This window comes from Manacus vitellinus, unplaced genomic scaffold (genome assembly GCF_001715985.3).
Source record: "Manacus vitellinus isolate BGI_N305 unplaced genomic scaffold, ASM171598v3 scaffold_5_pilon, whole genome shotgun sequence".
In the NCBI taxonomy this organism is placed as follows: domain Eukaryota; kingdom Metazoa; phylum Chordata; class Aves; order Passeriformes; family Pipridae; genus Manacus; species Manacus vitellinus.
The window spans coordinates 37,056,812-37,081,342 of NW_021940682.1; the positions used below are offsets into that span (position 1 = coordinate 37,056,812).

General features: G+C 39.6%; 1 protein-coding gene across 1 annotated transcript in view; it reads right to left on the minus strand.

Moving 5' to 3' along the window:
- The window catches only part of ANO6 (anoctamin 6), a 69,698-nt gene that overhangs the window by 12,680 nt on the left and 32,487 nt on the right, over positions 1-24,531 (minus strand). The window contains exons 3-12 of the mRNA XM_018080169.3: positions 20,794-20,922; positions 13,769-13,834; positions 11,865-12,143; positions 11,405-11,518; positions 9,466-9,581; positions 8,904-9,038; positions 7,501-7,606; positions 6,221-6,281; positions 2,745-2,890; positions 1,193-1,270 (exon numbers count right to left, since the gene is read on the minus strand). Coding sequence (XP_017935658.3) covers positions 1,193-1,270; positions 2,745-2,890; positions 6,221-6,281; positions 7,501-7,606; positions 8,904-9,038; positions 9,466-9,581; positions 11,405-11,518; positions 11,865-12,143; positions 13,769-13,834; positions 20,794-20,922 — 1,230 coding nt within the window. The remainder of the gene's footprint in view (positions 1-1,192; positions 1,271-2,744; positions 2,891-6,220; positions 6,282-7,500; positions 7,607-8,903; positions 9,039-9,465; positions 9,582-11,404; positions 11,519-11,864; positions 12,144-13,768; positions 13,835-20,793; positions 20,923-24,531) is intronic.

Genomic DNA, 24,531 nt, shown 5'->3' on the forward strand with positions numbered 1-24,531 from the left:
ATGTGAGCATAATGATATCTGTAATCAAATCTTACACCTTAAGACATGACGGGAGAAAACTCCCTCTTTTGACACTGAGCAATTGGCAGGACAGCAAAATGTACTAGCAAGTCTGCACATTCTCCTCCATGTGATACTATTACAGACTACAGACCTCTCAAAGGAATAGACAAATTTTAAGCCAAGTCATGTGGTCTGCAGGAGTTGTAATAAAGATTCATGCACCCCATCTTGCTTGTCATCTCTTTCTGCTTCTCCTCCTGCTTTTATTTCTTCATAATTCTCTAGCTATTATTCAGTCTGAGGTCCACAGAGCTGTGTATCTTTTTTTCACTATCTCAGCAAACTATCATGAACTACCTCCCCTGACCCTGCACACACTAAGAGTGCAGTAACACAAATGATAAAAACAGACCAAATATCTCCTCCAACCTGAAGTCTTGCCCATTTAAATCCAATTGCAAGTCAGTATTCCTTCCTTTGTGTTTCAACTGTGTCAACACTGAGGCTCTCCTGGGCTGCCAGACACCACTCTATCTCTTCTCACCTAGGATGAGGTCTTTTTCAGCTGCTGTTTGTGCTACAGAGGAGGAGGACATGCAGGATGCTAAAACACAGAGCTTTTCAAGGCGACCTCTCTGGGCCAGCTCACTGTGTTACGTGTTGTTTCATGGGTAACTGTACAGCTTTCAAGGTTTGGTTGTAAATAAAGCAGCATTTCTAGAAAATTAGAAAGCACGTAGCTCCGCTCGGTTAAGTGAAAAAAACCAAAACTGAAAGAGGCCATGGACTATGAAACACAATATGGAAGCACACAGATGCAACAAGAAGGATAGAAACTAGCAGGGAGGAGAACATACAAACCAAAGTCTTTCCCTTACTCCCCACCACCACAAAATGTAAAGCCATTTGCCTTAAAATAATGAGGGAAAAACCAATGAACCACATTGACAAGCATAACTCACAAGCTACAGCTGCAGGATATTTTGATACTGTATGGTAATGAGTATTGGGTGACTACAGTTACCTTCTTCTTGTGGATCCATACCTTATGGGCTTGATTTATGCATCAGATGGAAATTCAACTGAGCCTGTTCCATTGTCATTTTTTGTTCAGTTCAGGAGGATCACTTTTTAGACACTTACTAGAAAAGTGAATTCATGAAGGGAAAGAGTAAGAGAAGAACTTTACCCAGAAGAAGATAGCACTTGTACAGAAAGTCATCCGTATGCACTTCCCACAGGCAGTGTATGGCACATGTTCTTCTTGCTGTAAAAGAAAGAAACAGATGAAGGATGCACCCAGTCTTTCCTTCCTATTTTTTTCTGTGTTCCAATTAAACTCTTTATGATATTGAGGACACAAAAAAAAAAAAAAGGAAAAAAGGATCTTGCTTTATTTCCTTTTCTGCTCTGTTATCCTAGAAATTCAACATTTATTCATGATTTCAGAAGTCTTGCCTGATTACAAATGTCTTTTTCTTGCTACCCATTCTAAGATAAAAATTACTTCCATACAGGCTGAGTGTCCTCAGCTCTTACTGGCTTCAGCCATGACAGGATGCATAGTCCTTTTGAATGGATCCATCCTTCTTGGCTGATCATGGCATCCAAGGTCATTATCTTTCAAACTTCAATGACTAATTGAGCAGGTACTAAAATTTTGGTCCTTGATATCTGCATTTCTCAATTTATTCCGTAGGAACAATTGGATGGCTTCTCCAAGGAAAATACATACCTAATGTGGTGCTGTGAAAATTCAGAATCTTTATAGTATCTCTGAGGATCAAAATAAAATACTTTAGCATATTCTTCACTCTTTGAACTCTCTGAAAGGAACTTTCTAGCTATGACTTCATACATTCAAGGTGGCATAGGTTTATAAGCTTTTAAACAGAATGAGTTTTTTGATAGTACAAGATATAAAAAAACCACCTATATAGGATAGTTTCAATTGAGGCAGTTAATTTTGAAACTTTTCAAGTGCCCTCTAATAAACACTAGTATAACGCAGATGGAATGTGAAAGCAATGCAAATGATCAGATAAACAACAGAGTAATATCTTGAAAGAGAACAGTAAAAAGTGAAGCTGAGCTTGAGTGAGCTGCTGAAGCTAAAGCTACTCAAAATGTATAGTAAATAGAGATCTAAACTAAGATCCTCATAAATACAAATCCTATTTCATTGAAATTAGAATTATCCTTGTCTCTGCGAGTTATTAATCTCTGTTATTAATCGTAATTGCATCCACATGCAGTCAGCAACACCAGCTACATGTTTCAAACAGAAACATCTCAGATTAAAAAAAGTCTTGGCATGATATATAACAATGGAACATGTTTCCCTCTATTGCACCTTTTTTTCCTGATGCATTCATAGGCAAAGATAGCAAATGTTCTATGATCTTGGGCTCTGGCAGGAACACTGTATCATTTCTTGGGGTATTTAATAAAGTAGACTTAGTTTCTTAAGCTGGGGAAGATGCCTACTTCTGCTTATTTATAACAGGAACCTCAGCAGTGCAAGTTCCTTGAGCAGGCAACTACTTTAAGGTGCTTACAATTCAGTACAAATTCCCTCCTCATGCATTTGTACTTTATAAGTTCACTATTTTCAGCCCAGTTTGTCAACTTGAAGTACTGCTGATTTACAGAGTTCTAGTCCAGATTCACCATTTTCATAGTGTTCACTCACAAACATATCTATTGCAGTAACCATCACCAGTTATCAAAGTATTCCTTACCTGTGTGATTTCATTCATTACCACATGAGTGCACCGAGCTTCATATTCTGGGCGAATTTGTTCTTCTTGCTCCAAGTACTCAACTGTGTCCCACTCATACTCCAGTTCAGCCTGCCGTCGCTTCCAAAACTCCAAAAACAAAGTAACTGTCCAAAAGACAGACAAAATGAGCAATACCATGTGAGTATTGGACATTGCTTGACCCCCTGGGCTAAAACATGTGGCTCAGTTTTCCACACAGCCTTCCACAGACATGGAATAAAACCCTTATTGGCTAATGCAATGGTGAAAACAACTGGATCTACTCCTTTATGCAACTATGGTTTTGGACATATGTGTACTTTAATAAGAGAAACCTGAGGTGTAATAACCACATGCTAAAGAGTGTATACACTTTTTTAATATATTTGTTTTCTGCCTAAGGCTAGAATACGAACACTTGGGATTTCCTATTACAGACTGCTTTTAAAAAAGTTTATCATGGGATGCTTAAGAAAGCAATTTGGTTGAGTAGGTGAAGACAAAATGCTGGAGAGTGCAGGCCTTCCAGAAAAATAAAACTTACTATGCCAAAAATTATTACAGGGAAGAGCTCATATTCATTCAAGCTGGGATTTTTGTGTGGACAAATTATCACTTCGCAGACTACAAGAACCAAGGATGGTTCAGGTAAAGCAGCTTAGACACAGCTGCCCTTCCTCCTCTGATAGCATGAATCTGAAGAGACTGCAGCTCTTTTGCACGGCATGGAGCTTAGAAACTCTCTGGGCTGGACCAGCAGTTTCCTTGGACTGTGCTCCTACAACTGGAAGCACTGAGGGACCAGGTACACAGATGCCTCAGTGGTACTGGCTAGACATGAATCCAGTCAAACTCATTACTTTGTCTCAAAACATTAGGTAGATCTGGCAGCAGAGGCAATAATAAACCCAGCTGGTAAGGCTGGGAGGAGCTCAGGATGATGGGTGTCAGTACCACGCTCCCCAGTACACCTGGATGCTTCATTGCTGAAGACAGCTCATCCTCAGATTAAATGAGCGGTGTGGCTCTGAAGTATTGGTTCCAGGAGGAGTTAATATACCAACACTGCACTCATTACTCTCATTGTCTGGGACTAATTAACCTTAAAATAGTTTTTTTTTAAATTAGGTTGGCCCCCTCATCCTGAATGATGAAACCTTAATGGTACGCAGTTACAAGTCCAAACATTAAAGGTTATGTCCAAAATCAGGTGTGGTTGATAATCCCCAAACTGAAATATTTAAAACCCAGGAAAATCTATGGGCTGGGCTATGAGATGACCTTGGCATTGCACACTGGCAAAACCCCAGGAAACCCTGCTCCCCTGGCTATTCGGGGGCCTCTTTCATAAGGACTTTTCATCTACTTTATGATTAATAGAACCTGCAAGGACATTTCAAGGAGTGGACCAGAGGATCTCATCTGCTTTCTCCTGCAGAGCAAGGATATTAGTCTTTTATAAACCTCTAACTGCTGCCCAGCCCAAAGCACAGGATACTACAGGCTATAGTAATTTGCTCCAGCTGCAAATTCAGCTGCTACTGGAGAGCCCAGAAGTGCAGGGACTTCTTCTGTTATGATAGCCTCATGTGCTAACAGTGAAAGAAGGGCACATAACACAGGAACAGCTCTCCCGGCCCTGATACAAAGACAATTTCTACTTGCCAAGTTGTGTCTTTCAGAGCAGGAAAGGAGCTGCTGCTGAATTTGACGTTTTCCTTTTATTTTGAAGCAACATTGCTTTAACGGTGGAAACAAATGATGTTTCAGAATCAGATCAGAGCATTAATTCCACCTCATGCTGGTAATTTGTGGTGCCCTCTTTTGTGTATCCCTCAACACTGCCACTCAGTATGGCCCAGGTATTCTGCCTCTGAAGCTGTGTCACCAAGGTCTGAAAAGAAATGCCTCCATCAGAGAATATTGGTTTAACTGATCTTGCTCAGGGACGGGATCCAAGGAGGGCAGCAAGTGAAGTGGAAGCTGCCTCTTTTTCATGACCTTTGCCAGTCATACCATCACAGAAGAATTGGCAGAGCATTAATGTACAGAGGGCTAATTCCTCAGGCCAAATTCTCTGGTGTTTTATAGTGCTTTAAAATTTTTGAAGGGAATACACACACACATACGCACACAAAACTGCAATTATTAGAAGTGTATTGATGATAATGATACAATAATATATCTAAAAGTCTAATATTATTTTAATTGTTTTGGACCAGAAGGTCTACAAAAGTATTAGAGCAAGACGAAAATTACAGCTGGAATTGCACCAGGACCATGGGTCATTTGGATTCAGTACAATTTTGGCTGAATTTCTGTGTTATGATTCACCTCTTTATATAGTGGGCTTACAACAAGAATACTAATAGACCTTGCAGCCATCACTATAGTCATGAAGCTTAACTTCGTAATTATTGCTCTTGGAACCATTCTTCAAAATAGGCAACACAATTTTAATTAAAAACAAAATTGCAAATAAATTAACTATTGACATGACAGGGTAGATTACATTGGTATCAAACTTCTAATAACTTTTTATTTAGTGAATTTCCTGCTGGTATTTTGATTTTAGCATATGTTTTGAAAGAAAAATTATCTTTGAAATTATACATTTCATCTTACATTTCTTTAAAGCAAGAGTTATTTTGAAGCACTTTAGGTCATCCTAGGGAAATAAAAATACAGCGCATTTTAGAAAGAAAGCAAATTGTATATTCTTGTCAGCCTGTATATAACTTCAAAATATTACATGAGTTATTTTCTCTATACTACCCTGTATACACTGCTAATGTTCAACTTAGTTTTGTAGTTACTGGATAAGACTGTGCAATAAAAGCTAGTTAACAAAGCTGCTATATGTTTCCAGGAAAATAAACCTTGTCTAATACCTTGAATACAGTACCAAATGGTTTCAGCTGTGGGAAGCATCCTGGTTTCAGATACATTTTAGCTGCTAAAAGACAAGTGTAGTGCTTGTAACTACCACACTTTTTACAATCAGCTTCTTAAATAAAGACGGGAACAAAAAATTCCTGGGAAATACAATAAATTACTATTTTTCAATTGCCTTGTGTATTCACACAGCTCTTAATAGCACAGGTAGCTCCAAAACTCTTTGGAAAAATACCCAGCTTCTCTGACAAATATACTTAAGCATGTGGCTGGCTCCTGCTGGATGAACATGAGGCAGAGGTAACCACTTCTCTCAGACTTTTCTCCAAGTGAAACAAAACCAAACAGATGCTGAAGACCAACTTTTAAGTCAACAATTTTTCTGTTTTCCTATGATGCTAAAAAACAGTTCCTGTGCATATTTTCTACGGAACTACTTACCAGTAAATTCCTAAGTGCTAGAAAATGAAGTCATTGCAAATTCATGCATGTTTTCTTGGCTGATGCTGGAGGCATGGCCAAAATTAGATAACAAACCACAGTTGTTGAAATTGACTTACCCCATATCCCCATAAATACTGCAAATACCAGTGTTCCAAAGCTATCAAATATACAGAGTTTCTGGAAAACATGGAAAAGGTGAAAAAAAAGGCTTAAAATATAATTGACCATTTTTATTTTTCTACACTGACCTAGAAGAGAAGCTGCCAACTGAACATGTTGATTTTTAGCTTTTATGTAGTTTCATAAACAATCTGTATTGATAGTGTTTCCTCAACTTCTGTCCATCTACATCATCCTTCCATAAATTAAGGAAATTAAATGCAAAGCTTAGAATTTAAAATATAAGCCAAATATACAGTAAGAAGGATAGTAAAATGGTGTGCTATCAAACTCCTTCCATCTGTTGCATAGGAAGAGTAAAAACAGTGCTTCTGGTCTGGGAACTCAGTATAGAGTTATGTATTTTTAATACAGCCACAAAAAGGCAGTGCACACATCTGGTTCTCATAAGCAGGAAAACAAATAAGTTAGTAAAAACACATTCTGATGAGATACCTCTTTAGTCACAATTTGCCTTTTTCATTTTTCCATCATAGCCTTTTCCCTGCATTCTTATTTCTTTTACCCTTTCGGTGTGCCCATTAAAGCTGGGCAAAATATTTTTGATGCATAGCTGAAAAATCACAGTTTTGGGGCTGAATCTATGGAGAGGAATGACAAAAGGCTAACATTAGTGAGACACGGTAATGGAGAAAGAAAGTCAGGTTTCTCTAGGCAGGAACAAAGAGGAAGACTCTGGCTGTGTCACAGCCAACAGGACATGGCTGCGTCACAGCCTCTGTCATGGCCAACACCAGCCTCTCCTTGCACCCATCTCCTTAACAACACAGATCACATTCAAGGCACAGATCCAGGTAACTTCTTTGTGGAGGGAGGGGGTAGAATTTAGAAATGCCAAAACAATTTTTAAACATTTCCTTAGCAAAACTGATTCAGAGCTACTGAATCATGGCTTTAGTAACTGAATCTTTCTCTCCCCCAAAAGGAAGAAGCACCTCCAAATGAAACCAATTTTCAATTAAAATAACACTTTAGTCCCATATCAAATAACCAGCACCTAGGTGACATTAAAAAAAATAAATTTCATTTTAGATCAAATTGGAGCAATTAATGTTGCTGGGTTTACTTTTCAAAGTTGTCACTGTATCAAAAGGAACAACTATTTGCAAATTTCTAGTGATTCTGTCAGACATTAGTGGAGGAACAACAATATGTAGTACTAGAGAAAGTACAAGTAAAGTTCAATATCATGTCTATAAGCTATAAATGTAGTTACCTTGGATGATTCACAAGTGATGGTGAGGTTCCAGTAGGTACATACTTTATCACACTGAGGGCACATTATGATATTACCTCCTATGTTGGGATCACATACTTCTTGGCTAAAAACAAAACTAGTCAGTCACTCACCAACACTAAATTCTTTAGTCCTTTTTCTCACATGAGGTCAGTGCAATAATCTCAGGGAATTAAGAAGTAATTTACTAGTGATTTGCTCTCAAGAATTCCACCCCCACCCCTCACCCTGGCAACACATATCCATTCTTAGTCCTCATCTCAAAAATGGATGACACAGGAGGAAAATAATTTCCATCCCTTGTACATGGTGGTAATTCTCAAAACTGCCCACATTAAAAATAAAACAGCTCTTCAAAGATCTCACACTCTTCACTAGGGAACCCACAGTTGCACGCTCAATCCTATTGTAGCAAACCTGAGGGGAGAAGGAAGAGGAACACTGCCTACCAGAACAAGGAATAGCTGCAGAGCCAAAGGGCTACCCTGTGGTCTTCAAAGAGGATCAGACTGGAAATTGTGCAGAGGGGAGCTGCCAAGATGATTCAAGGAATGGCAGATCTGTCTCCTAAGAGATGGCAAAAGAGTTGCCATCTAACTAATACGTGCTACCCTAATATGGTGGTGGCTGAAAGGTAACATGAATGCTTTCTACACATACACTGGGGGGTAAACACGAGGGAGGAGAGACAAGCTGCTTAACTAAATTATAATACTGGCTAAAGGCTGAATGTGTATAAATTTGCCACAGGAGTGGAGCTCTGGAACAGCCCTTTAGCATGGGTTATGAACATCCTCCCAGGAGGTGGTATACAGCGTGATGGCCTATAGACCATTTGACACAATGACGCCTGTTCATTTTTTTTCCTGAGTCATTTTGCCATGGATTAATTACGGATTAATTTTGTTGTGTTCTGATGAGGGAATCTGTGTGCCTTGCCTCCCAATGTATCCTGGGCAGCTGAAGGCCCCTGTGCAGTTATTCTATTCTCCCAAAATAGAGGAAGGAAATAATCAAGATCTTTGGATATCTCCTTTAAGGATTACCACAGTGAAAATTATGTGTTATGGCAATTTGTATTGACTTCCGATTGTCACTCTTTTCTTCATGTTTCTACACTAGGTGTGGTGAACCTAGCAGAAAATACAAAAAATGATGAAATAACAAACTCCCAGATGTCTATCACTGTAATGGTCCCTTAACATCTGTTACTCTTCTTATCTCATATTTTATACCTTTACCTTCAAATCCACAATGTTAGTTGATCTCAGGCCCTTTAATTTAGTCTCTTTTATTGTGCAGTGTCTTGCAAACCCTCTCCAGTCCTCCTCTGTACAGGCTTGAGCAAAATTGCATGTGATATTAAAACAGGCCTGATGTACCTCCATGTGCAGTTGTCCTTTGTCAGGCACCCATAAAGAAAACAGCCAACTCCTACAACCGCAGCCACAGTCAGCATATTGGTATAAAAGCCCAGCCACGCAAAGTAGATGCCAATTTTCTCTCCATAGTATTTCCTGTGGAGGGGAAAGAGGGTTTTTTTTTCTGAAATGCAAGTAAATTCACATTTCTGTTTCAAATGGCTCTTCATTTCATACATTTTGTGCCAACCCATATTGTCATATTCCTCTGGTTTGAACTTTGGGATTGCAGCAGTATTACTGCTGGGTATTTTTATCACCACTTCTATGCTTTTGTAAGAGGATAGAAATGACAAAAAAAAAGAAAAAAGAGAGAAAGATCATACCCCGCAAACAAAAAATTTAAGTGGTTGACTTTTCATGAATTGCCTTATCATGAAAGCAAGCTCAAAGTATGCTCCTATGCATGAGCTGATCTGGGTGTATGTATCATCCCTCAAAATTGACCTATGTCTCTTTGACACCCCCAAAACCAGACCCGTTACGTAAATTTCTGCATTAGTCCAGGCCCAGTCACACAAACCTGATGAAATCCAGGGGTTGCAGTTTGAAGATGTTTTTAGGATGAGCCCATTCTCTGTAAAGAAGATATCGTTCATTTGGGCAGTTGGGATCGGTTGAGAGGTGCTTAAAATTAGACTGCAAAACAAAAAGAGCATGAGAAAAAGATAGCACTAATCCAACCAGCACAGCTCAGCTCTCGTCTCTGTGAGACAGACAATCCCTATGCCATGAAGCCAGAATAGCCTTTTAGACCAGTCTCACTGCAAGGCAGGAAAAGGAGCAGGAAGGCAGCTCTGAGAATGCACCAGGATTCAGGACAGAACGTTGTCAGAAAGATACTGAATACTAAAACTAACACTGTACATATGTGAGCTGTAAATAACAGAGACTTGTCATGAACTTAAATCTAAGCACATGTCAGCATCTTGGCACTTAGAAATAGAAAACAAAAAAGGATCCAATCTAATTAGAGAACAGGGCTGAATTAAAATGTATTTTAACTAACTTTAACATGCTAGCTTGCTTTGTTTCAAAATAATACTGTATTAGAGTGCAGGCGGGAAAGTCTGTGGGACAAATCCAGGGTCTCTAGTCTCTGTTTTAAATTTAAAAGAGAGTTTACATGGAGATAATCCTTGTCGTTTTTACTAGGCTATTTAAAAAGCTATTTCAATAAAACCTACTTTATTTGAGAGTATTTTCCATTCTATCTCTGTGACACAATGTTTGTAGAAATCTACAGGCTACTTTTGATTTTCAGTGCAGCTGAGATACATAATTTTAATTGTACAAAAAGACAGTCATTAATTATTAGTCATACTGAGTCTGAATTCCCCATGCTATGAGAGGAATAGCCTGCAAGACAGGTTTTAAATCTTTAAAAAGAAACCTTGAAAATGGATAGTCACGGATTATATTAACTCTATCCCGTAAAGCTTTATTTACTTACAAGAAACATGATTTGTCTTGATTCTGCCTAAAGATTTCTTTGAAATCCTTGGAGGCCTCCTGAATATTTTAAGACAAGTCTAAGCTGCTGCAGGAGTTAATGACCTCTCATGTTCTCAATGTCTCCTCGACACAACACACCTTGGACCCAGAATGGTGGCTCTGATGCAGAGGAGGTGTGGGGGTGTGGGTATGTAATAGAATGCAGAAAATCAGCTCACAGTCTTTGCACACTGTGTTGCATTTACAGCTTCACATGGAGCTTTTCCTTAGTCAAATACTCTGAAATCTGATTTTTTTCTCCTTCTTCCTTTCTCCTATTGCTGTGCTATTGCTAGCCTTGGTATACAAAAGAATTTTCAGTATAACTTTCTTCTTTACATTATGTAACTTAAAAAGTTTCAGAAGTGTAGCTACAAAAGCTGCATTTGTTATTATTGCAAGGTGAAATTCAAACCAGTGCAGCTTCTCTCTGCAGGACACTGACATCAGAGGCACTGGACTGGCTGGGCAGAGTTTTCCTGCAGAAACCTGAGTCTCCCTGCACTGTTTGGGAACTGTGGGAATGTTTCTCACTCTGCAAGACTTTCACATATTCTAAGATGAGATTTGTAGTCTACATCTTTATCAACAATGTTGATATTTGATTGGAATTTTAATACTGAAAAACTGGATATTAATGAAAGGGAAAGTGTTAAAATTGATTTAGAACTGATAGATACAGTGTGTCATGGGACCCATCACTCAAGTCAGGCACTTTACTGAACGCCCCCCAGAGAATACAAATTTAACAACTCTCAAGTGAAATATATTGTTTTTCAGTTTTAGAACTACATTTTTAACTAACAGTGCCTTGGAAGAAAATCTCTTCATTCAAACCATGTCTTATTCTTCTATGTGGATATAATAACCAGTCAAGGAATAAGACTTGTATCTTTTGATATAAACCCCTCAGATACAGTTCATACCCCTGTTTCAAAGTGCATTTTAGTTAAAAACACTGGACTTACATCATGAAGGGGAAATGCTGCTTTGTAGATTCCAGTGTCCAGTAATTTGTTAATGCCAAACTTTTTCACATTATTTTTGGTTGCATATTCCACACGGGACAGGATAAAATGAACCTGAAATTTATAAAATATTTTTTGGAATCTGAAAGTAATCACACACAGCTATAACTGTCTCAACATACAGTCAAGTTAGCAAAGGGTAAGCACTGTAGACAAAATTAATTGCATAGGTAAACATATTATTCTAATCCCTCCTTTAAATTTAGGTGGAACAGAAAAGGAACAAACGTAAGGAACGTTTTCTTCTGGATTGTCTAGGTTATTTAATAATAACACGGGACTATTGCATCTCAAACATTTTCAATTTTTCAGGATGTTTTAATGAAGGTAATTACATTGATTTGATTAAAGGAATAGTTTCATTTTTAGACTAAATGCTAAAAATACTCCATGGACTTACAATTCGGCTTCTGGTTGCAGGATTGAAAAATGTGTCTTTGTCATGGATATAAAAGTTTGTCAAATGTTCCTTTTGAAAAGGGGCAGTGAAAAACTCTTGCTCAGGTTTGATGATATTTTCGTCCACTTTGAAGAATCTACTAAACCAGTTGAAAGCTGAGTCTCGGGTTTTCAGGTCATTGTGTTGCAGAGGCAATTTGATGTGCATAACCTCGGCATATGTGCACAGCACTTCCCAAGGTGCATGCACTTTCACAAAAATAAGTTTCTCATCCAAAACCTGAGATGAAAGAATATTGAAAATATGTAAGAAAATGAAAGCAAAGAAATTTACATAACAATTCTTGAACTATATAGAATTTTCTTTCTGCAGCTCACCAATGACCTACTCAAAGTCGCATTCATTGTCCATCTTAGCAAATATATCATTAGGTTCTGTAAAAGCGCTGGCATGAGGTGGAAACACTCATGCATATAAAAGTATATCAGAAACCAGTCAAATGTCCCCTTAGTGCTTACATCTCTGCAAAGTATTTTACAAAGCAATTAAAGTTTAACAACATTTCCCCCATACAGGGTCATTAGGAGTAGCTGGACAGGGCAGCTGTGGCTCTGGAGCTGTCAGCGACTTCCCAGGAGCTCAAGTACAACCCTAGAGTGATGTGACTTGATGGGAACAGGCTAGGCACCCATGGGATGCTCCTGGGCAACAAGAATTTCAAGCTTCATATGGAGAATGGAAAGGGAAATCAGATGAGTCTGCTGAAAAAGACAGCACGGGGCACATTTGCTCCCAGTGGCCTGCCCAAACCAGCACTAGTACACAATGGGAAACCTGACAGCCACTCCTGCCTCTTGTAGTCATGGCCTGTAGACTTCCTATTTCTGCCCTGCATTAGTAAGGCTCAGCCACTTGAAATGACATTATGTATCTCACTGGCTCGGGAACACTGGTCAGATATCTCATCTAGACTGGGGAAACTTCCAGTTTCAAATGTTTTTTTAGTCATGATCATGGCAGAACTATTGAAAACTGAAGTGTGTAAGTATAGCAGAAGGTCTGCAGCAGCCTTCCAGCAAGTATTTACTTTCCTATGAATGTGAAGACCCAGATTGCATCCTTGGCCATGCAGCAGGAGTCCCTACTACATAAATCAAATACTGTGATGCCATGGATTCTGAGTCTAATTTGGGAGGAAGGGGCAAACTGACCTTTTCTGGAGCTCACTGCAGAACTACCAAACAACAAATTTAAACAGAAAGTGATTGTCCTGGACAGGAAGACACGGATGGAATGCTGCAGCCCTTCAGGGTAGCAAGGAAGAGAAGGGACTTGGAGGGGCTCTAACTCTCCCTGCAAGAGACAGTAGCTCCAGCAGCTGGTGTGCTTTATCAAAGCGCTCTTGAACTGCCCAAAGGCAACATCACAGCCCAAAATATACAAAGCATAATAGCTAGAACCACTTGCACAGTGCCAGCCTCTGTGAGGAACATTCTCATGTGCAGGAGCCCTGCACCACTCTTTTGGCAGGAGCATTCCGCTCTGGACACACACTGCCTTCCCACATGTACTACACAGCCAGAGCAGGGGAAGAACCTCTCTGCAGGGCACAGACAGTAATTTTTGTCTTCCAAGTTCTGAGCAAACATGACCCGTGTAATCTCCCAGCTTCATGATGTAATCTCCCAGTTTCCCATCTTTTATTTTGCAGCGGAAGGCAGATACATAAAGTTTAAAAAGATTTGACATCCAATCACAAAGACATTACTAACAGAAAAAAGGTGGGCCTTTTTCTCCTGAGAGGAGAGACATGCTACATGTCAATTCATATATCCAGTTTCCTTATTCCCATAGGGGCAGCTCTTCTCTCAGACACAGCCATTCACACAGGGAAGAGCACTCACCGACCTCGTTGCTTCTAGTTGCAAGCCGTTGTTTATCAGGTTTGATTCATATACTTGTCTCTTCCTCTGTTAAAAAGCATTGGACACTGTAAAACATCTGTTCCAAATTTTGCAAATATATATGCATAGAAGAATGGAATTGCCTCCCAAAACACATAATCATTGGATTGTTAACTCCATAGCCCACTTGACAGCTACTGTGATGATAGGTTCAGTCCTACCTACTAATTAATCCTGATCAGTTTTTTGTCTGATATGCAATATTGCCCTCAAATGCAACTGTGGAGAATTCATCCTCTTAGTTTCTAGAGGTAAAAACATGCCCCAGATTTTGAAGAACTTGAAAATTTTGAAAGCTATCCCTGAAACTTGTGATCTCTTTCACCTTTAATCACTAACTGAACTACTGACAGCAGCCTCCCTCCCCCTATTAATTTGCCCTTTAGAAAGTCTTCTGTGAGCAGTTTGCTGGAAGGAGATAACTTCAAGAAGAGCCAAATATTTGAATCTGTCTTCTTCTCTCATCAATATTTATGACCTTTCTCCTTCCTTGTTTTTCTCAGGATAAAACTTGGGTAGCACTCTTCATGGAAGTATCTCTCCATGTCTTGTTAATTCACTTGGTTATTGGTGACAATATAATGCTCTTTATATTTTTTCACTGTATATATAATATTGTATATATATATGTAATATGTAAGTTTATAATTGTAGTGGATTTCTGTGGCTGGGTTTTGATGGCAGGGGAGGGCTACAGGGGTGGTTTCTGTTAGAAGCTGCTAGAAGCTTCCCCTGTCCTGTGGAGCCAATGCCAGCTGGCTCCAGCACAGACTTCCCGCCGCTGGCCAAGGCCGAGCCAATCAGGAGCAAGAGTAACACCTCTGTGATAACATATATAAGAACAAAAGATTGTTGCACAGAAGAAATTGCAGCCGGGGAAGAGCGGAGTGAGACCATGGGAATAACAACGTAGGCACCAAGGTCAGTGCAGAAGGAGGGGCAGGAGGTGCTCCAGGTGCTGGAGCTGAGGCCCCTGTAGCCCGTGGTGCAGCCCATGGTGGAGCAGCTGTGCCCCTGCAGCCCACGGAGGACCATCGGGGTGCAGAGACCCACCTGCAGCCCATGGAGGAGCCCATGCTGGAGCAGGTGGATCTATGAAAGAAGCTGTGACCCTGTGAGAGGCCCAAGATGGAGCAGGGTCCTGCCGGAGACCTGCGGCCCATGGAGAGGGAAGCCCACACTGGAGCAGGTTTTTCCCGGGTAGGACTTGTGGCCCCTGTGGGGGACCCACACCGGTACAGCTCATTCATGAAGGACTGTACCCCATCGTGGAGTGACCCACGGGACAGCACTTTGGGAGGAACTGCTGCCTGAGGGATGGATTCATATGCTTGAGAGGTCCATCAAGGACTGTCTCCTGTGGGAGGGACCCCAGGGGAGCAGGGGAAAGACTCCTCTCCCTGAGCAACAGCAGAAACAACAACTGACCGTAACCCCCATTCCCCATCCCCCTGCACTGCTGGGGGGGGAGGAGGGAGAACATGGAAGGAAGGAGGGGCGGGGGGAAGGTGTTTTTAAGACTGTTTTATTTCTCACTCCTTGGTTCTTATCCTGTTAGTAATAAATTTAAGTACTATCTGCACATTGAGTCTGTTTTTTCCGTGAAGGCAATCAGTAAGTGGCCTCTCCCAGCTCTTATCTCTACTCATGAATTCTTAGCTGCTTTTTTTCTCTCTCCTCTGTCCAGTTGCAGAGGGGAGAGTGAGAGAGCCGCTTTAGTGGGTACTTGTTATCTGGCCAGGGTCAACCCACTACAATAATGTATACATCCAATTATCTTCCTTGTACTAACAGCTCTAACTTAGAATCCCAAATGTGAATGAGTGTTTTCCTTGCAGTAACATATTTCCTTCAATTTTTCAATATTTCATAGGTAATGGTGCTCTCCAGTCTCCTTCAAAGGTAAAGGTTCAGTCTTGGCTCCTAAGTAAATTAATATATATAGTACACAACAAAGGATTTGTTTGTTACTCCAGTAGTAACTCCTCTGCCATTTTATCCCACTTCTTTGCTTCTTCCATATTCATGTGTTTCATTCTAAAGTGAATAATACTGAATCATGAAAACATTTCAACTTGCTTTCTGCTTTGTTTCAGCAAATAAAAAAAGGCAGGGGGCTAAATACCTGTTTCATTTTCTTCCTAAATAGCAAAAAGATAGATTCAATTCTCATTTGTAAAGTATAATACTATTTTTTTAAAATCTTTTAATCAGATTCCTTTAATAATTTATTATGGCAAGGAGTTTCCAAAATTAATTTTGCCCTCAAAATCTTAGAGGAATGTTGACAATATTAAGGTTTCTAATAATGCATTAATGCAAGTAGGGAGAAACAAAGCCCCTGGGAGGCTTTGCTAATTAGGGGGTTTGCTATCTTATATAAATGATTGAATTATGCATACAATGATCTATGGAGGAGCTAGACTTTTACCCAGAGGAGTCTATAGTGGTTTTGCATTGACTAGGGAATACAGTGTATAGATATGATGGCTTATTAGGCTGGAAGGTGGAGACCATCCGAAGTTTATTTTAGTATCCAGCATTTTGCTCAGCCACCTGCAAGGCTAAGTTACAATAATAAAGTAATCATGGTAATGCTGCTGATCTAAACTTGATACAGGTTTTGATGATTGAATGGCTAGTTGACAGACTAAGACACAATAGGATGCATAGTCATATATAGTCTCAAGAAAGTGAAAGCAGAGTGTAAGTAAACGACAAGTATTATAGGCACATAGAAGGGGTCAGCTCTTGGGAGCTGCTTCTTTCACCATAGTGTTTTCAATGTCAGGTGATTGTCTTGCCAAGCTGAGGAGATTGAAAAGATTGTGGGTCTGGAAACTGGTAGCAGACCAGTAGCAGTTTTCCCCCTGTGTTTTGTAAATGGTAGGGAGGTTTTGCTTTGATTACAATGACAGAAGAATGCCAACTCAAATCTTCTTAAAGTTCCTTTTGTACAAAGAGAAAAGTTTCCTAGAACAATTTCCAAGTGGTTTTAGGGGGAAAATCTTAACAAGAAAAGAGTGCTTGAGTAGCCACCTCTGTCTTACCTGACAGGCAACAGATGAATCACAGCCACTAAGAGAAAGAGCATGGGGCTCAAAGCCTCCCCCATGGAAATCAGCTGAATGGAGTGGAGAGGATCACTGTATCAATGCTAGCTGCCAACCCTCACAGTTTCTTTGATGATATTTGGAACTTTCCTCAAAGTCTCAGTTGTCAGTATCAGAAAATTAATTGATTGAGAAGCTCTGCTCTGTAAGCTTCTTTCCCTTATGCTTGAATATAATCATAAAAATGTGAAGCAGAACATGCTATAAAAGATGATACAAAAAAAACCCCTAAACCCAAAGAACTCCAAATATATATTTTCTGAGATACTCTCTGATTTTAAGCCAGCCTCACAGTTTTCTGAAACCTGATCCATGACCACACAGAACTGGCAACATTGCAATCGAGCCTCATCCTCAGCAGTGGCTTCTAGTCACCTTGTTTGGAAAGACCCATTTCTGGTCCCATGAATGTATGTAGTAACTTCAGTGTAACTCCCTCCTTCCACCTGTGTTTGTATCCTTCCTTCCATTAGGTAAAGAAGTAATATTTGGATTTTTGGTTGCCTCAAATCACTACATAAAATCGCACTGAGGTACCCTTTTTTCTGTAAACACAAGTATTGTTTTTTCACCACAGGTATGACACATGCTAAGCAGTGGGATAAGTACAACTTGTGCTTGAGAAGTTACTTAAGCGTATTTTTGTTTTGTTTAGTCATTGTTTTTTGTGTGTGTGTTTTTTGTTTTTGTTTGTTTGTTTGTTTTTTGTTTTATGTTGGTTATCTGAACTAAACAACTCTAGAGGCAGGAACTGTTTGTTTGTTTATGAAGACAAACTTCTGAAACTCTGCTGAAGTTCCCAGTATAACTATAGTTTAAAAAGCCCCCAACAAGATGTGTGTAATATTCTCCAAGAATTATAGTTTTCATTAAACTTGGAAAAAAAAAAAGTCTATTTCTGTGAAGCACAAATTCCTTCATGGTTGGAAATGAAGATTTCGCCCACATTCCTACTTAAATGACTGACAGTCTTTCTGTATATTTCTGTTGGAGGGAAGTAGATGGATGAGAATGACACTCTGCATTGATTTATTTTGAATTTACCTTTCTGCCCCTGAACGTTTGACTTTCAACAATGAGCTCCTTGAGGACCCCAAAAGACAGAAGTGGCATTTGGGAGCATTTTTTAAAGGACTGGCAATATTTAAATTCTAATCTGATGGTAACCTATCCTTACAAATAGGGAACATAAATTGTAGGTTTAAAAACCATGTTTTGGGCAGGAATTTCAATTGCTTGCAAGGTACAGTTTCTGGAATCTGCTCCTGGCAGTTTGATTTTTGCTAGTGCTTGCAAAATTAATTGTATACCATCTTAAAAAGGTTTGCAGCTTGAATTGAATTGCATATATGAAACTTATCTGCTAACTTTTGGATCTATAAATTATGTTGGAAACTATCCATAAGGTTGCCATTTCATTAGTTTGACTTTGCCTCCAGATCTCAGAAGCAAATGGAAATCAGAGAAGCACAGTGCCACTGTGCATCTCTGTGAGCTGCAGTCCCATATATTTATTCCTACTATCCAAATCACACCCATGCTTTTAGTTATTTCCTTCTGTCCTCTGAGATGTTTTCCCAAGAACAGTGCTAATGAACATAATGTTACACTCATGCAATTCTTTTGAAAAAGGACAGAAAGTCATTAAAATCCAGTATAATGATAATCCCAGGATCTGATTCTTCTCTTGCTGCAGAAGAACAGGTGGATCTGTGCCTTTTTTCTCTTAATCCAGTAAATTGGATATGTACGTTGTGGTCTGATTTTCAAACCCTTCTGTCTAAATTCAGTAAGTGTTTGGGGACTCCTGTATGCTCAGTATCATACAAAACCACCTAGTGCAGCACCCAAACATTTTTACTTCAGAAATGTAGATCTGCAGATGTCCACTAATAATTTAAATTCTGAAATGTCTCCCATGTCATGCGATCAGGTGGGGTGGTGCGTGCATCGGACAGAATTTGTCCCAGCGACTGCACTCCTGATCCCTAGATTTCACACATCAGTAACGTTGCACATGGCCAGCGTAGACCTTGCTCCTGAGTTCAGTGATGTGAGGATGTCACCCTCTGAGAACAGACTTCACTGGACTTCCTATTTTTTAGTAACCTGGAGTTTCCAAATTCTGTGCACAATAAAGCCCTGGCTCTGAAAACTGCTATCACTGCTGTTTTCAGCTTCCTTCTGAGACATCCACGTCACACCAGTTATGTGTCTCACTCTCCTGGCAGTACGTCTGCCCACATAGGCTTTGTTGGCCGTTTTGCTGTCAGACTGCACAGCTGGTTCCCGTTCAGCTTGCTCTCCACAATGACCATCAGGGCCTCTTCCACAGAACTGCTCTCCAGCCGCTCAGTCTTCGCCTTATCATTCGGGTAATATGCTTTTGTTCTCGCATTCGTTCCATGGAGGTAGACTGCTTTTTCTTCCTCAGCATGCCACAGGTTCAGTGTGGATCTTTGTGGGACTAAGACTTTCGAAAGTAAAGTTTTTTGCAAGCACCTAGCTCATTACCCACAATCTTCTGGTCTAATTATTCATAGTTTTGTTCTGGCTAATGTCTACCATTAAAGCTACACTAAAAATACTACTCCATTGCTCACATTTAATTTCCATCACTGTTTGGAAAAGATGCTCATTATATTTTTAAATACATTTGGGCAATGGCCAAATATTACAAACAGAAATGTAAAATGCTAATTGATAAAAACAATTCTTTCCAAAGGGGCAGCTTTTTGTTTCTAATTACCTCTTTCAATTAATTTTTATTGCTGATCCTGTGATCATGTGTAATGCAACATCCACCCACAGCAGGACTCCCTCAAACCCTGCTAACGACATTCCTTATGGCTGTCCCGTTAATGCCAACAACAACATTGTGTAATCAGTATCAACCAACTTAGCTACAGGCTTTTTTACTCCTACTCTTCTCTTTCCTAACTGCAAATCATTATTTGTATATGAGTTGCTTTCAGTGATATCTTTGTCCTGCCCTGTCTCTACCAGAGCCTGCTGCTGGAATGTGGACTGTTGCTGAATCAGAGAAGGATGTGGGTGGGTGAGTAGAGGTGCCAAGGGACCTACAATCTCATGGATGGATATTTCTCTGACAGGCCATGATTCAAATAGCTTGGGTTTGTGACCCTGGGTGCCATAATGAATGTAGGCCACTGGTGGAACTGATGAAATGATTAAAAATAATAATTAAAAATAATCTATTATTGTGGTTCGTAGCTGCTAAGGAGCATCAAGAAGTCACTGGCTATAGTCAGAAATTTTTTGCAAGGTCCCTAGGAAGGGCCAAGCTGTTGAAGTGTCAAGGGAAGGAGTGGTACAGGGAGAAGTTCTGGTGGCAACATAATGTACAATTATTTCCCATAAAGAACTTAGCTACTTTATTGGGCAGAATGTCAGCAGCTGTGTTCATAGCTGTGATCTGGAGCACCTGGTCAGCTGCCTCCTTTGGGTTCTTCTGAATACTATGATTTTAAGACCAAAGTCCATTAGGGGTCTAACTGAATTGCTGTAGGTACAGAAACTGCCCCAGTTTGAAGAACTTGGTGTCTAGTTCTAACCAGGAACCTGATACCAGCATTTTTCTGCTCAAATCTCCTAAAGGGTTCCCTCCCAGGAAGATGCTCTGAGGTCACCAAGAACACACTGACAGAGATGATATGCAGAGCTCTGCCTATTTACGCAGCAATCTACTGGTTTGAGCCCTGTTCCCTGCTCAGTTTGATGGGCTTCGGTTTCCCAGCTCTGAAAAGTAGGGCAATGCAGTTGCTGTTCTGGGTGAGGGCACTGTCCTTTCTGCCCACGGCTCTAACACTCAATATATGAAAAATAACTCACCTTATGGTTTTTACGATCACTCCTCTTATGAGTAATTTTTTTACTTTCATCTTCATATACCAAAACAAAGTCAATTCTTCGCTGCCCATCACTGAAGAACAAGGAGTCAGGCTTATCATCAAAATCCACCTGGAAGGCAGGTAGCATAGGTTAATATGAGGATCTTTACTTGCTAGTTTCTTACTTGCTTCCTGTTACACAGTATTTCAGTGAACATAGAAATTCAAGGTGTATCAGTCTTGTGTAACAAGAAGCCCAAAATGACAAAGTTGAAGGAAAAAAAATATCCAGAGGAATTTGTCAAGTCTCTACATGACATCAACAGAACTCCGACCTGATTTTCTTCTTTAAAAATGGTACATTAGCTTTTCACATTGGCAGAAGCAGTGGGATGCAGCACCAGTACCACATAATGTGTATGTCCCGTAATTTGTATGCCATCATGGACACACTGTTAGATAGTTTGTCTGCAAAATATGTTGCTGCCTGATGAGAGTCTCAGAATTAGTGCATTCCCATCTGTCCCCTTACCTACCTGAAGTTTAAGCATCTCTGCAATTCTTAGGGAAAAAAAAAAAGCAGCAGTTTCACGCACACTTATACCTGAACCCACCACTGCCCAGAGAACAAAGAACATGGCCAGGCTGGAGATGAACTCTCAAAACAGACAGATACTATGTGGATTTATTTCTCATTTTATTCACAACACGCAAAAAAACGTTGTATGCCACTCATCCATCATGTTATAATAGATGCCAAAATCAGAAGTTTTAATAAATCCATAAGCCATTATCTAGTCCCTGGAGGAAAGTTGAATAGATTGTCACATCCACTAACAACATCTTAATGTGTTATTTCATGTGTGAAACAATACAGACACATTGATGACAGGCAAACCTGAATGCTTGAGTAATGATTTATAGTTTCTTACTGAGGGCACTATCACACATTAACAACCCCCTCCTTTCAGGTAATGTATGGCCAAATCCACCCATGGTGTTAACAGGGGCAGTGCCACTGAAATTGATAGATATCAAAAGTCTGAAATGGGTCTTAGCATGGCATTAGAGAAGGTAAGATCTCCAAATCTGGCAAGAACTGCAGAGGAGCCTTGGCCTCCAGCTGACTGGGCATGCAGGGTAGCCCAAGGCAGAATCAGGTCAGGCAAAATGACACACAATAATCTTTTGTGTATGCTGTGGACATGGAAAAGATCCCCAGATGTCCCATCCCTGGAATTTCCCTGTCAGTGCAGACCAAACTTCATGAGGCATGCTAGGTTAGGTTTTGGGAGCTCTGGGATGTCTGTTCCACACAAAGGCCGTGGAAATGTGGTTGTGGTGTCAGAATCCCCTGAAATGCAGCCTGAAATGATTGTTCTTCAACTGTGAAGAATTGAGAAGAATGTAGTCTTCAGTCAGGAGCACCTGAGCATACAGTGTTTTAGGAACCATGTGTCAGTGTTTCCAAAACAAAATTTCCCATGGGTTTTTTTCTAAATCTCTCCCTGTAGATTATTTTATTACTATTTACTGGTTGAGCCAAAACAGTTGACCAAGATGTGTCTCCCCATAATTATGACAAAATTTCCGTATTTTAAATAAGCTCAGGGGAGTTTAAACTCACTATTTTTTACATCGTATGAGCAAAGGCTAGGACCTGCTGTAAAGAGGTCCTGTTAACTTAGTTGCTTCAAAAGTCTGAGCAGATTCTTGAATAGAACAGTTTTCTTTGAATCCCACCTGTGTGTCAGGATTTGTGACAAACCTGACAGCAAGCAGCTGCTGACATACATGCATGCACACACACACATATATATACATACACACTGACATATGGCCAATAGAGACACATGCTGTACATTAGTTTCACAGCCTGGGCTAGGATTCAGAGACTACCTGGGCAGTCACCAAATCAACATACAACCGCCTACTATGAACAAAGTTTTAGGGGAAAAAAACTTTCAGATCTCATCACCAGATCACAATGACACTAAGTATCTCTATCACCTGAAGCAAGTCACAGGTGTGAATTTCTAAATTGTTGAGAGCTGAAGTTAGCATAGTCCCATCAAGAATCAGAACTGGCCCTGACAAGTTTTCCTTCTGCTGAGGACTAGTCATGGGTGTGAAATACAGCCCTTCTGCTACCATCTCCAGTCTCATTTAAAACATAACCATGATGATTTAATGTTGACTAGATTCCTATTGGAAGGAAAGCATTAACAACAGCCAACAGCTCCTGCTGGGAGACAGCTTGGGAGGTGCTGGAGTAGCGGCAGAAGGGAGGTGTGGAGAGTGGAGCCCAGCAGGCACAGAGCCCAGCCCAGCAGCTTCTGCTCTCCCCTGGAACCTCAACAGGCTCCAGCACAGGCTAAAATGGCTTCATGCTGCAATGCTGGAAACAGAGCCCAAATCTTGGGGTAATGAATAACAGGGGGAAGGGCTGCCACTGCATAAGCACAAGATTTTTTAATTGGGATTTTTCCTCTTTGGAATCATAGGAATATCATTATAATAACCTCTGTTTAAAGAGACAGAGTTTAGTTGTGAAATTCAAGCATTTGAAATCATAAAAGTAGCAATAGCTTTGAGAGATTTTTTGCTACACCTTTTAGCACTTCTTCCACAGAGTAGAGAAGAAAGAAATGGAAAACAGCAAACATAAAATCAAGTTCTGATACAACAATATTTGATCATAATTTGTGTTGGCATAACTTCACTAAATAATTTTCCTTTAATTGTAGTCTTCTTTAAACTTATAAAAGCAGCAATAACTGGCTTAACTGGATTATCAATAATAATACAGTAAAAACTATATAAAATAGTTATAAAAAACTATATATAAAATAGATATAAAAGCTACCTGTTAATCAGTATTCTGACTCATGAAGTTACTCACATATGTGTTTTCATTCACATGTGTGTATAAAGATTATCGATCATACACACACACCTTTATATCTCTCTCTCTCTTTCTCAAACTATGCATACATAAATGGAATATAGAAATTCATACTTATGAAGCTAACTTCTTAAATGTAATCACTATTGCTTTTAATCACAAGGATGTTGTTCAGTTGACCTATCCATAGACACTTTATATATCAATAATAAAGAATTGTCTCACTAAGCCTGAATACTTGAGATTACGATTAAGATCCACATAAATCAATTGTCATGTAACATTAAATGTTGCTCAATTAAAAGTAAGAAGTAAAATGCAAAAGGGAAAGTAATAGCCAAGTTTCTGATAACCACATTAAATCACGTGTGGTATATCTTGTAATCCCTACTGGATAGTTCATAATGGGAAAGCACGTATTATTCAACATAATTATCAAGGGAAAAACAGGACTGGAAACCAAAAAGATGTGGTGGTTTTAAAGTTAGTAATTCCTTTGATACAATGTTTGGTTTTGTTGTTTGTTTGTTTTTAATATGTAATATTATTTGACAGTATTACAAACATTATCATCATACAAATGCACACAAGCTTGCATGCATAAACATAGAAGTTAATGGTGCTGAAATTCCAATACGTAATTTTTCTTAAGTATCAGTAGCAAATTATAACCCAAAATAACGAACGGGCCCACTGACACCTCTTTATTTTGTAAGAAACAAACACGGGGTCCATTTACTGCACTATCTAATTTTCTTAGCCACAGCATAATCACATTTTAAGTACTGATGGAGGCAATTGGTTGTGCACTCTACTGTTTTAATAATATCCTAG